The following is a 12,149-nucleotide window of genomic DNA, read 5'->3' as shown; positions in this document are numbered from 1 at the left end:
CCCGGCTACCGACTCTGAACAGGATTCTTTAGAAGACGACCAGGCCTCGGCTCCACAAGGCCCATCACGGCCCAACGACCACGCCCATGCACAACGAGGCCCACAGAGGTCCAACGAGACACGTCGACCCACCAGATACAGAAGAAACGACGCCGGGGCAAAAGAGGCTCGAGACAACCCACGACGATCGGAACGACGACCCAACAAGGGCAGGGACTGATCTACAACCTGTCGGACAGTCCTCTTTCTGGTCCTGAACAAGGCCTTCTCAACAAAGGTCTGTCTTATGTACCTACACCTAAACTTGATCCTTTGCCTTCCAGTCAATACCCCTACCATTGATACATTCATGAAATTGGTAGACAAAGACATTGACAATCTAACAAAGAATAACAATCAGAGAGATGTGGGGAGAAATGAACGTGATATGCTTATAGCATTGTCTAAAAAACAAGATGTGATTTGTCGTCCAGCCGACAAAGGTGGAGGCCTATGTGTACTAAATAGAACAGATTATGTCCATGAAGCTTTGTCTCAACTTTCTAACACTTCTTACTATGTCAAATTAGACAAAGATCCTACACTTCCTATAAGAAGGAAATAGACAACTTCCTCCAGGATTCATTGCTGGAGGGTTGTATAACTCCGGCAGAGTAAAAATTCTAACCAAAGACTATTTTACTGTGTTCCAAAGATTCACAAATCTCTTTCTCACCCTCCAGGCAGACCCATAGTGGCTTCTAATGACAGCCTCACAGAGCCCCTCTCTCAGTTTGTTGATCGCCACATGAGACCCATTGTAACCAAATTGCCCTCTTATTTAAGACACAGGAGACTTCATACAACAACTTTCAGAGGTAAATATTCTCAATTCCACTGCCAATATTATTTTGGCTACCCTTGATGTGGTCTCCCTATACACTAATATCCCCCATGATCTAGGCACGGAGTCATTAAGATTCTATTTAGACTTAAGGGATGAATTGACACCTCCAACCAACTTTCTGGTAGAAATGACATCCATGATTTTACACAAAAACTATTTTCTATTTGAGAACTCCTATCATCTCCAACTGCAGGGGGCACCAATGGGCTCAGTATTCAGTCCAGATTATGCAGGCATTGCCTTGGGCTTCCTTGGACACAATTCAGTGTGGCACAACAATCCTTTTGCCCACAATATGTTGTTATAGAGATACATTGATGATATTATCCTTATCTGGCAAGGTACTGAGGAAGAGCTTCATGGTTTTGTGTCCTACCTGAACAATGGCACCTACCATTAAATTCAATATGGAATTCAGTAAACATGAAATTCCATTTCTAGACACCCGTGTACTTTTTCAGGATGGTAAATTGTCCACCACTCTGTACACCAAACCCACAGACAAGAATAGTCTTTTACATGCCACCAGTGCACACCCCCCTGCTTTGAAGAAAGGTTTACCATATTCTCAATTCCTTAGACTGAAACGAATCTGTAACAGTCAGTCAGATTTTGAAAAAGAGAGACATCATGTACAGAAACTTTGTTGATAGAGGGTACCCCAAAATATGGCTTGACTCTGCTTTAACTAAATTGAATAATCCTAACCAGGTTGCAAAGACTAAAAAGAAACATTCATGTGCCTGCACTACCTATAATCTTTTGAGCAATGATATACGTAGCATCATAGAGAAACACTGGCATGTTTTGTCAGCTGACCCTGAAGGTGCCAAAGTGTGCACTGACCCTCCTCTTTTCTCTCATTATAGATCTCAAAGCATCAGAGACTATATGGTGAAAGCAGACTGCTACATACCCCCCCCAGCAACACACGGGGCGGTTGGATGGAGTCACCGGCTTCTACCCTTGTCTACATAGCGTGGCCTGTAAAAACTCCAAGAAAACAAACACATTTACAAGTGCCGTTACTAACAAACAATACACTATCAGACAATTTGTGAATCGCAGTTCCTCTAATGTAGTCTACATGATCACATGCAAATGTAATCTACAGTACGTAGGCAAAACATCTAGGGCAGTCCGCACACGCATCATAGAACACATGAGTGCCATCAGACGCAAGGACATCAAATCTCCTGTCGCCAGACATTTCATGGAAGCCGGTCACTCCATAGCAGATCTGTCTTACGATTAAGAAATCTAGAAGAGGGGGTGATTTAGACACTAAACTCCTCCAAACTGAATCTAGATGGATTTTTTATTTAAAGTCTGTCAATCCAGGTGGCTTGAATGAAGATCTCTCCCTCCAGTGCTACCTATAAGGAAAAAGTTATATTCAAAAAGTAATTGTATAAGTCTGTCAACATGTGATGTAGGCCTATGCAATATTCTTGTTTCCTATACAACTGTGATTTTGTATATCCTTTCTGTAATGTCCACGCCCACAATCTGGTGATGTCACCAATTAGTAATTCTCAGCACCTGAGCTGTATTGTTTTGGAGCTCTTTAAGAGTAAGTTCTTTGTCTGTGAAAACCACAAGCACAGAGCACCATAAGAGCATGATCAAATAAAAGAAAAAAATATTTTTCTAAGTCTCAGTCTAAGGAGTTTTACTTCTAGTTTCTATACGGTGAGAGAGTCTTTTCCTGTCAAAGTTTCACTTATGTTTTTGAGACCACAAAAAAAGGACGAAGAAACAGTTTTCTCAGTGCTTCTGGGTAATCCAACAAATGTACTGTACTTCAGGCCTGGGCCGGCCTAGCGGCCCGGGCACTCTTCACAAAATGTGATTGTCATGAGTCTGAATCTAGATCTCGATCTTTAGTCAGTTAATTATGCAGCACTACATGTCATCTATTTAAATGTTGTAGTCCGTCTCTGTATTGTATACTTAATTGATTTGTACTATTTTCTTGATAATTTAGGTTACCCTTATGCCACTTACTTTGCTCTTATATATTGTAGGTGAACAAATAACACTAATGCGAAGGACCCCCCCAATGAACCTTGAGTAACCATGTTTTCTAAAGAACAATTGTTTTAAAAGGGAAATGAGAGTAACATCAGTCTTTTAATGCTCAGTATAATCAGCAGGTACAAAAACTGGGGAGGGTACACAGGTCAGTAGATGACCAAGAATTGCCACATAATCGCAATGCGCCCTGGATGATTTCCGGAGAATAGGGCTTCCAAACAGCCCCTCAGATATAAACATGAAAAACACTGGAATCCACTAGATGCAAAAACTGAACCACTGTTTTTTATTTTATTGTCCTTTTTTGGCAACTATATACATATGTTTTCGCATGTGCGCACAGACAGACAGACACACACACACACACACACACACACACACACTTAAAAGCTGCAATCCGTACCTTTCATATCCTACCTGGGAAATTAAACCTGGTCCCTTGTGTGAGTGCTGACATTTCTATTGCTGAGCTAATAGAGAAAGCTTTTTGGGGATAAATTGCATTTTGAGTTCCATGCAATACTTCTTGTCAACCAGTGGCAGATCTAAAATAGTGTATAGTGTAAAAGCAGATAGACCAAAATCAACCACAGTAGTTGTTGTTAGTTAATTGTACTCTACCATAAAAAAGTTGTATGGATTGCAGTATTTAAAGGATAGCACATATAAGCAAATGACGATATAACTTTAACTTTGCATCTAGTGGCTTTCAATATTGTAAATTGTTACACCAACTACAGTGTATCGCTACAGTTCTCAGAACCACAGTGACATTGGACATTCGGGATGTTCTCTACACCTCCCACTGTAGATCTGTAGTTCCAGGTCAACTCTGAACCAGATTTGATGAGCCTGAGACAAAACATGAGGAGAGAGGGGGACACATGTCAACCAGTAAGAATAAAAGGTTCATAATATAAGGCGGCTAGTGTAGCGGTCCGGGCACAGGCACCTAGGCTGCTAAGCCAGCCTGACGGTGTGTCGCGGGTTTCGACTCGCGATCCCGACGACCTTTGCAGCGTGTCACCCACCCATCTCTCTCCCCGTTTCCTGTCACCATACTATACACTATCCAATAAAGGCAAGAAAAAGCCCCAACAATATATCTTAAAAAAATAAGATATATATCAATCACAATCAATGCTTACGCTGTATGAGTGTTAATTAAGGCATTCAAACAATCTCCTCAGACAATGACAGGTAGACACTTACTTGTTGGTGAAAAAAGCCATCCAGGGAAACCTAAGGTCATGTGTGTCCACAAAGACATTCTGCACGAACATGTTGGGGCTACAGCTGTGCTGTAAGAGAGAGAGAGAGGAAATGCTCGGCCATTCAGCATGTAGTCATACTTAGTCATATTCATTTCAATTCTGTGCACAGGGGGAAAAGTGGCTGTTTTGACAGCACTTTGTGATCCTGGCTGCATCATCGGCTCACGTTGAAATAGCGTGCCACGTTGCCTTCCACACCAGCATCGATGACGTAGCACTGGTCCTCCCCAGCAAACAAATGCCTGGTCATAACCGTCGTAACAGAGGTAGTTGATTTGTCTGGTCCCTTCTCCCTCGCGGTAGAGTCAGCCCCAGATTGCACTTCAACGCGAGGTCCCTTTGCAGGGCCGGCTGACTTTTCGAGGTCTATGGGAAATATAAACACATCAGCATGAGTCTCTGATCCTAATTATCCCATTCTGACCTGAGATCAGATTCATACGAGGTTTCCGCCGGACAAACACTGGGTCTGATGAACCCATTCTGACCTGAGATCAGATTCTAAAAATGTCAGTCGCTCTTCGATTTTTCAAAAATAGCAGACCTACAAGCTCGTATCGCGCCACTCGGTGGCGCGATATGAGCTTGTAGATCTGCTATTTTTCAATAGGTAAAGCATAACATGATGCCAACACCAAAATGGGTGCCCGGTCAGAATGGGTTATGGTAGAAGAACCGAGACAGGTCTCATTACATTAAAATAACTAACTAATATAACTAATAAGTTCTACTCCGAGTAAGACAAAATACCACACATTAATTTATCTCTGGCTATACCTTTTAGCCACCATAAAACAGCAGGAGCAATTGTGAAATTAGACGAATGGTAATCTTTCAGTATTTCCCTCTACACCAACTCTCTTTACCGAGAGTCACAACATAACACTGATGTTTTCAACAAATGTTTGTCGCAAAATAGGGACAAACAAACAATGCCCATCATGTGCCCCAATAAAAACTAATACAAATGGCTTTCCCAGTCCAAGAAAGGGTCAGTTGTACCTGATTCACTGTCTGAACAGTAGGCATCGGTCTCATAATCCTCCTTGTGATCCTCAGCCGCTTCTATGTGGTTCAGCTTAACACAGTATTCCGTGTTATAACTCTTGGCCTTCCCACTGCTCTGAACTCTACCTAGAGAGAGAGGAAGTGGGTGAGCAAGTGTAGGAGAGTACTTGAGTGACGTAACTGTAACATTCCAACTTGTCCAGTATGATGGAAAATTATTAATGACTGTACACTTGTACTAAATGATATGTTGCACTGAGACAACGTTCCATTTTGTTGAAGCCACTGCGGGAAGGTTTACAGTGAAAATAAGCCTAGAACCTTGAATAAAGTGTGTAGGCAAGTGGAGTGCTGGTAAGCTCGGACCTAGCAACCAGACACCACGTAGACCCTATTCTGATTCTGGTAGTTGGATGGCATGTTCTTCTTGGTTTTGTTAGTTATATTTGGGAAAATATATACTCTATGCATTTGCTTAGTTACGTGCCATATGCAACTTTTAATGATGATTCGACTATCAGTTTTGGGATAAAGTTAAAGTTGTTGGGGTTGCAAAACCACCTGAACCCTTCTCTGATTCGACCCAAGACGTTTAGGGGACAGACTGACTTACCACTGAAGGTGCAAATAAAGGTGCCCATGGCCACATCATCCAGAACCCGGACACCCCAGCCTCGATTTTCCGTCCTAAAAACCTGCAACCTCACTAGGATGCCGGTCTGCACCACTCGGTTGGAGCACGTAGAAGGATGACAGCGGCACAGAGCGTTACACTCGTACACACTGAGGAGAAGGAAGTCAATCATTTCGATTAATAATAATGGCTGTGTTTCCCAAATAAATGTTGTGTTGCACGTAGCTTGAACACACCCCTCTAGGCCGCAAACAGAAGCCTGTGTGCGGCCTAATTGGCTGCATGGCAGTGTTATTTGGGAAACGCTGTCAAACACAACATAGAAATAGACAACCTAGACTAGAGCACAGACATACCCGTCCTTATTGCACATGTGTAAGGCCTCCTGCATGAATACATAAACAAACCGCGGTTTCCCTAAAGCCTCTTTAGCCTACACACACCTGTCGACATGTGGCAGTAGTAAAACCATTCGCAAATAAATGTGTTTTATGGTGGTGACTTTCTTCATCTCATTTAAATATAAAAACTTTGAAATGAAACAAACATGTTTAGGCCTACTTCAGCATAAATAAATAAAAAAGAGAGCCTACTGTCAGCCGTCCAGCAGTCCAAATATAATGAAATACATTTTCAGAGGTGAAGTGATGTCGGCAAGGTAAATGTAGGCCTATATGAAAACACAGGCCTGAGGCCTAGAGTACCATAGCAGGCGGCCTACCATAGCAGGCCTCAGGCCAATAAACGTAATAATTTGTACAGCACTAAGGTATAAAGTGATTGAGACGCAAGAAAAAAATTAAATCAGCTAAATTAAAATATGATTTCGAAAACACAGCTTGACATGTGTAAAACAGTGTAGTAACTAAAATAAAACCTTTATGTGAATCAAAGCAATTACATAATAAATGTTATTATGGAATGGCAGTGTTTTATCAAACAAATGCATAATAAAACTAATGCAACCAAGAAACCAACAAATGAGTAAACAATCTAGAAGCTTACGCTACTAATAGCGTAAGCTTCTAGATTGTTCACTCATGTGCTGTTTTGGTCACACCACAGCAATTATTGGCAGTCGAATAGGTGCTCCCAAATATCTTTTTAGGTGAAGCCTCAGATTAAAATTTAGGAGCATTTGGGTCCAAAACTGTCGCAATTTCGAGCCCTGTACTATACTCATCTCAATGAAGGTTAAACAGATATCTTGTGATGACAGTGAGGTGAGAATTAAAATTGGCTCCTCTAAATGCCTACACAAATATAGGCTGTTGAAAATACTAGTATTATATGAATATGGGATTTGTTCATAAGGGAACGATTTATCATGAATTTAATTCAGATAATGAAAAACTCACCCGGTAACGATGTGACTGTACAATCTCTTGTAATGATAACCAGCACTTGAATCCATGGGTCCAGCATGGCTCAGGGCAGTGCTCTGAACAGTCAGTTGCATGCAGGAACATGCAACACTGCAAAGCAAAACACAAGTATAAATAGACAGAAGTCAGCTTCTTCAGTCAGAAGTGACAAAACTAGCATTGGCCAGATTCTTAGATAATCACAATCATTATCAAATCATAGTCATAGTTCAAGTTCTGGTGGTTGCACAAATGTTGACATATCCCCCTTTTCGGGCTCCCTGGTAGGCACACCCACCTATCCCTGCACCCATCCGTACAATCACAGCCCACCAGGAAATCAGGGGAGGTGTTGATAGAGACGCCATCGGTTGCCACAGGTTCCTTTCTGTACATGGGCAGTATAGCTCGGTCAGTGTTTAGCTCGTTGACACAGGAGATCTGTCTGCGCTCCTTGCCCTTAGAGATGTCAAGTACGAATACTTTGGAGGGCAAGGGCTTGCAGGTGATGGAGACAAACACGTCAGGGTCCAAGCAGAACATCTCCAGAGACAGGAAATCACAACGAGTCTTGTAAAGGTAGTCTTGCACCAATGCCATGGTGCTGAGACTCAGGCCACAAGGAGACTTGTAGTAGAGGTGAGGTGACTCCTTTGAGGGAAGCAAATAATAAAGCATCAATTAATCAATCCATAAATCAAAACCTTTTGCTTAGGCAGGGGAGCCTGAGTGACATTCAGTGATGCGTAAAAGCCACAATTGGATGGCGGATTCTCTTTAACAGTTTGACTGTTTTTTACGATTAACCCGCATTTTAATCAACCCCCCTTCACTGCCGAGATTGTTGTATTACCTTTAGAGCATACGCTGAATTATTTGGGCTTTTAATCCGCGAAAATCCATCAAAAAAAGCTCCCGTGGTTTGTTATGATCTGTGTGTAGCATCCACCATCTTGGTGCACCCGGAAGACGCACACAAGATTGGTTTCAATGAGGCGTTGCACCCAATGCATTTCCATTGGCCTCAATTTCCCAGAAGCCCTAGCAGCCCACAGCATGTGACGATTTCCGGTTTCGTCATCACAGCGAAGGCATCCAGTCTCATACTCCGCGACGAAGACGGATTTTCTTTTGATTCATTACATTACGGCGGATTAAACACATAAAACAAAAGGCGGGTATGTCCGATACGGCAGCGACATTAACCTGGAGTAATCCATTCCCGGCACGGAAACTGTTAATGTGATGGACAAACTGCACCAAATTCCATTCTGTTGATGTGCTACTGAAAATGTAGTCATGTAACTTTTGTCAAGCTACCCAAGTGAAGAAATAAACTAAACTACTTGAAAGCTATATGATTCTTTTTTTTTTTCCTTTTTTTTTTTTGACCCACGATTTTGTAACCCATTTTTCACCCCATTTGTCAATCATCCTGTGATGTGATCCTGGGCTCTACACACCCTCCGCCAACCTAGGGAGAGCAACGGACTTAACTCATGCTTCCTTCATGCTTGAGTGTCCAAGTTGCTCCTTTACACCTGACAGGGGGGAGTTTCCCTGGTTGGACGTAGCGCGTGGAAGGAACACGTTATTCCAACCAGTTCCTTTCCCCTCCATCAGGCGTCCCGGCTGGCCAGGGGGAGGCAGTTTAGAGACAGGATTACTGCATGTTTTTGTGAGGGTACCTACCCTAGGGGACACGAGGAGAACATGCAAACTCCACACAGAAAGGCCCTTTCGCCAACCCCGCCTTCGGGTATGGGCACTGATGACGCGGAGGAGGAAACACGCCGCCAGCACCCACAGTGCCCCGAGCGGGAATCGAACCCAGGACCTTCTAGCTGTGAGGCGACAGCACTACCAACTGTGCCACCGTGCCCCTAAAAAAAGCTATATGATTCTGAAAGTAGTGAAGCTACCCAATTATGGATAAAGCTAGTACTGCTTTTAGCTACGAATTATGTCGTTAAGCTGCCCAAAGGTACAGGAAGGAAGGAGTAAAAGAAACCAAACGCTTTTGTTTCAGCACTGCCAATGCAGTGCACCACAACATAACTTTCCTCAATACTGTATAGAGCATATTCTTTATCTTCTGCTAACATGCACATTGCATTGCCATTGGAGTCCCCAACCATTTTTGCACCAAGGGCCACTTCCATGTAGTAAATAATTTCGCTACAGCAATTATGCACCTTTCAGGTGAATTATCTGGTCATTATAACCTGCCTGTCATATAGAGGACCCAGTAAATAATTCCCCATTCATTTTCCGCATAGACATTTCAAAAAGTATTTATTTAAAGACATGTAACCTCATGTAACACCTCAGACAAAGTCAACTTTTATCGTGACAAATCATAACAAACGAACAGAATTTTGGGCCGAACAAATAATTAGAAAGAAGAAAAAAAGGGCACGGTACAACACTGCCAAAAATGAATAGTATTTTAAGTCAAATGTTGTCCTACGGCTGCTGAAGTAGCGCTAAAGTGGTGCCAAAACGCCCAATGTGTCGACGGCTTTTTAAACGATTGTTGTTCATTCTGAATAGACTGAGGCAAATTAAAGAAATGGCATTTCCGTGCAAACTCGCTTCACGGAATACTAGCGAATGGTACGTGGACCAAGGTTGGGGACCCCTACCCTACATAGACAGGAAAACATCAAATGAGCAAAGAGACAAGGACACACTCAGGAAAGACGGCAAATAAAGGAAAATAAGAAATTGTCGTTCAAATAAAATGCACAAGTACCTCGTCAGCCTTACGCTTGCAAGCTTTCATGCGGTGGAACTCGTAGAACAGAGGAGCCAGAAGTGGATTTCGGCCATGGTGTGGCTTCACGCCATCTTTGGGCCTGATTCGGTCCAAACAGGCTGGGCTGCACCTGTGAGGGCTGTATTTTACCCTCTTCTTGGATGATGGTATGGCGACTGGCAGCTCACTCCTAATATATTTATAGAAGATATGAGGGTTATTTAAAGCGCAAATAACATGCATTTCAAAACTGCTTTTAATATTTAATATCATATTGTCCATGTCCCTAAAACTTATTTCTAATGGTTTGAGCCTCAATCACCACTCTGATATAACCAGGCCTTGTCATTTCTTTCTGGACTTTGAAAGCAGTTTTAGCTGCAGTACCACAATGTCCTGAGGTGGTGGGGTGCTGATATGCAGATTATTTAATATTTGAGACATTATAATACTGATGCTAGATAAACCCAGGCTTGTTTCCATTCCATGCCAGCTTGGAATATCAACAATGGTGGACATTGTAAACAAAGTGGACATGCAAATTTGGAACTGAAGACTGAAAAAGAGAGGAATTATATAAGTAGGGTGACATTGATGACATCACGATGAGGCCAAAATCAGTTGAGCTGTTCCTGAGAGAAATTTCCATTAAAACACCCATATGATATGAAAGCCTGATTGTTCAAAATTGGTTATTTGTGGGGATAGAAAACACATATGGTAGCCCCAAAAACACAAAAGAAATTGAAAAAGTCGAATTTTATGTTATAGGTCCTTTAAGCAATACCATTTACAACCAATAGCAATATAAACAATAGCTAGACCTTGGGCACCGGCCTACTTGACAGGTCTGTGACCGAATGACTTGACATCAGGCACCACAATGTGCTTGATGTCCAATGGTCGGACCGTTCTCGAGATGTGAACCGTGCAGTTACACTTGTGGACACCGTTTTATTATGACATCAATCTAAAAACAATGAGACGTGCTTCAGAGTCAAATTAAAACTAGAAAAGTACTCATATGATTCATATGCTCCGTAGACGTCGGTTTAAATATGACCCCTGAATAAGCACAGGACTAATGTTGTGCCTTTGACGATTAAAAACATATTAAAGCAGGTGCGCTGTCATTTGGGTTTGATCCAAACTGAAAAGAGAGAGCACTGACTCACCGTTAGGATCGATCTTCGACCCCCTTTCGCCTAACCTCGGTACACCATCAGTTGCTAAGTGACGGCCCCCGATTCGTTAGGGCTTTCTACCCGTCTTCTAATCTGTCTCAGCAATGACTTACTGTAGTGGAAATCTACAGTCGAGATAACTGTCTCACACTATCTCGCGAAAGGCAACACACATATAGAATTCTCAGATTCCACGCTATACACTCGTATAATATGGAATTCCTCTACTGAACGTCACATGAAGTATGCATATCATGTTTATTAAACATGCCTAATAATAAACTATAACACTTGACTCAGAGCCCAGAGACACTCACACCAATTAAAGCTTCTACTAACATACTCCTTTTCTTCTCGTCTACACTCCCTTAACGGCCGCTCAGTCTATATAGAGGGGCCATCAATAGTGTTACTAAACACCAGACGGATGACATACATATGAACACTTGTTTCTTTTACTGTGTGTAAGATCTGTTGTCTGTAGGCTGTGTGGACGTTGGTACCATGCGATTCTGTCTTGTCTGACCGTTCATCCAGGACCCTCGTGAGGCCCGGGAGTCGAAGGGTTAAACGAGAAAAGCAGGCAACTTTCTCACAAACGGCTTTCTGACAGCAGCGGCAGTCTGGGCGATTTATTCACAGCCTTTGACTTGTACACTTATTACGTGGGCCTCTTTCTCACTGACTTTGCCCGCTCATGGAGAGAGGGGGATACAACTCACTTTTTTATTCGCTCACCTTCAAATTTGAGATCTGGAAAAGTGATCAAAATGTATAACTATATAGATCTGCACAGGAATGGCTCAAAATAGCATAAAGGAAGACGATATAAAAAGATGAGGATTTATTTCAGAAAAAATGCACAGTGAGAGAAACAGAACAGATAGGCAGTCTACAAGATAGCACACAAAGGATCAGTGTTCTAACGAGCAAGAGAGATGGAGAGAAAAGTTCTCCTTTCAGTCAAAAATCGCATCTCTGGTCTTCGCCGATAAGACAGGCGT

The 12,149-nt window shown here is 42.4% G+C and overlaps 1 protein-coding gene across 2 annotated transcripts in view; it reads right to left on the bottom strand.

Moving 5' to 3' along the window:
- Positions 1 to 2,227: 2,227 nt before the first annotated feature.
- LOC310871587 (histone-lysine N-methyltransferase SETDB1-A-like) overlaps positions 2,228 to 12,149 on the bottom strand; it is a 29,859-nt gene continuing 19,937 nt past the window's right edge. The window contains exons 12-20 of one of the 2 annotated variants that reach the window (XR_014570313.1): positions 9,959 to 10,151; positions 7,502 to 7,854; positions 7,198 to 7,314; positions 5,819 to 5,988; positions 5,200 to 5,331; positions 4,364 to 4,563; positions 4,136 to 4,224; positions 3,327 to 3,775; positions 2,228 to 2,262 (exon numbers count right to left, since the gene is read on the bottom strand). Coding sequence is in view for 1 of the 2 variants with exons in the window: in XM_083783196.1 (XP_083639322.1) it covers positions 3,658 to 3,775; positions 4,136 to 4,224; positions 4,364 to 4,563; positions 5,200 to 5,331; positions 5,819 to 5,988; positions 7,198 to 7,314; positions 7,502 to 7,854; positions 9,959 to 10,151 (1,372 nt within the window). In the remaining variant the exon portion in view is untranslated. Of the gene's footprint in view, positions 2,263 to 3,004; positions 3,776 to 4,135; positions 4,225 to 4,363; positions 4,564 to 5,199; positions 5,332 to 5,818; positions 5,989 to 7,197; positions 7,315 to 7,501; positions 7,855 to 9,958; positions 10,152 to 12,149 lie in introns of those variants that run through there. The other variant, XM_083783196.1, reaches the window with a different exon arrangement.

The sequence above is a fragment of the Protomyctophum parallelum genome, assembly GCF_964188405.1.
Source record: "Protomyctophum parallelum genome assembly, chromosome: 15".
NCBI classification, from domain to species: domain Eukaryota; kingdom Metazoa; phylum Chordata; class Actinopteri; order Myctophiformes; family Myctophidae; genus Protomyctophum; species Protomyctophum parallelum.
This window is presented reverse-complemented; position numbering and strand designations above follow the sequence as displayed.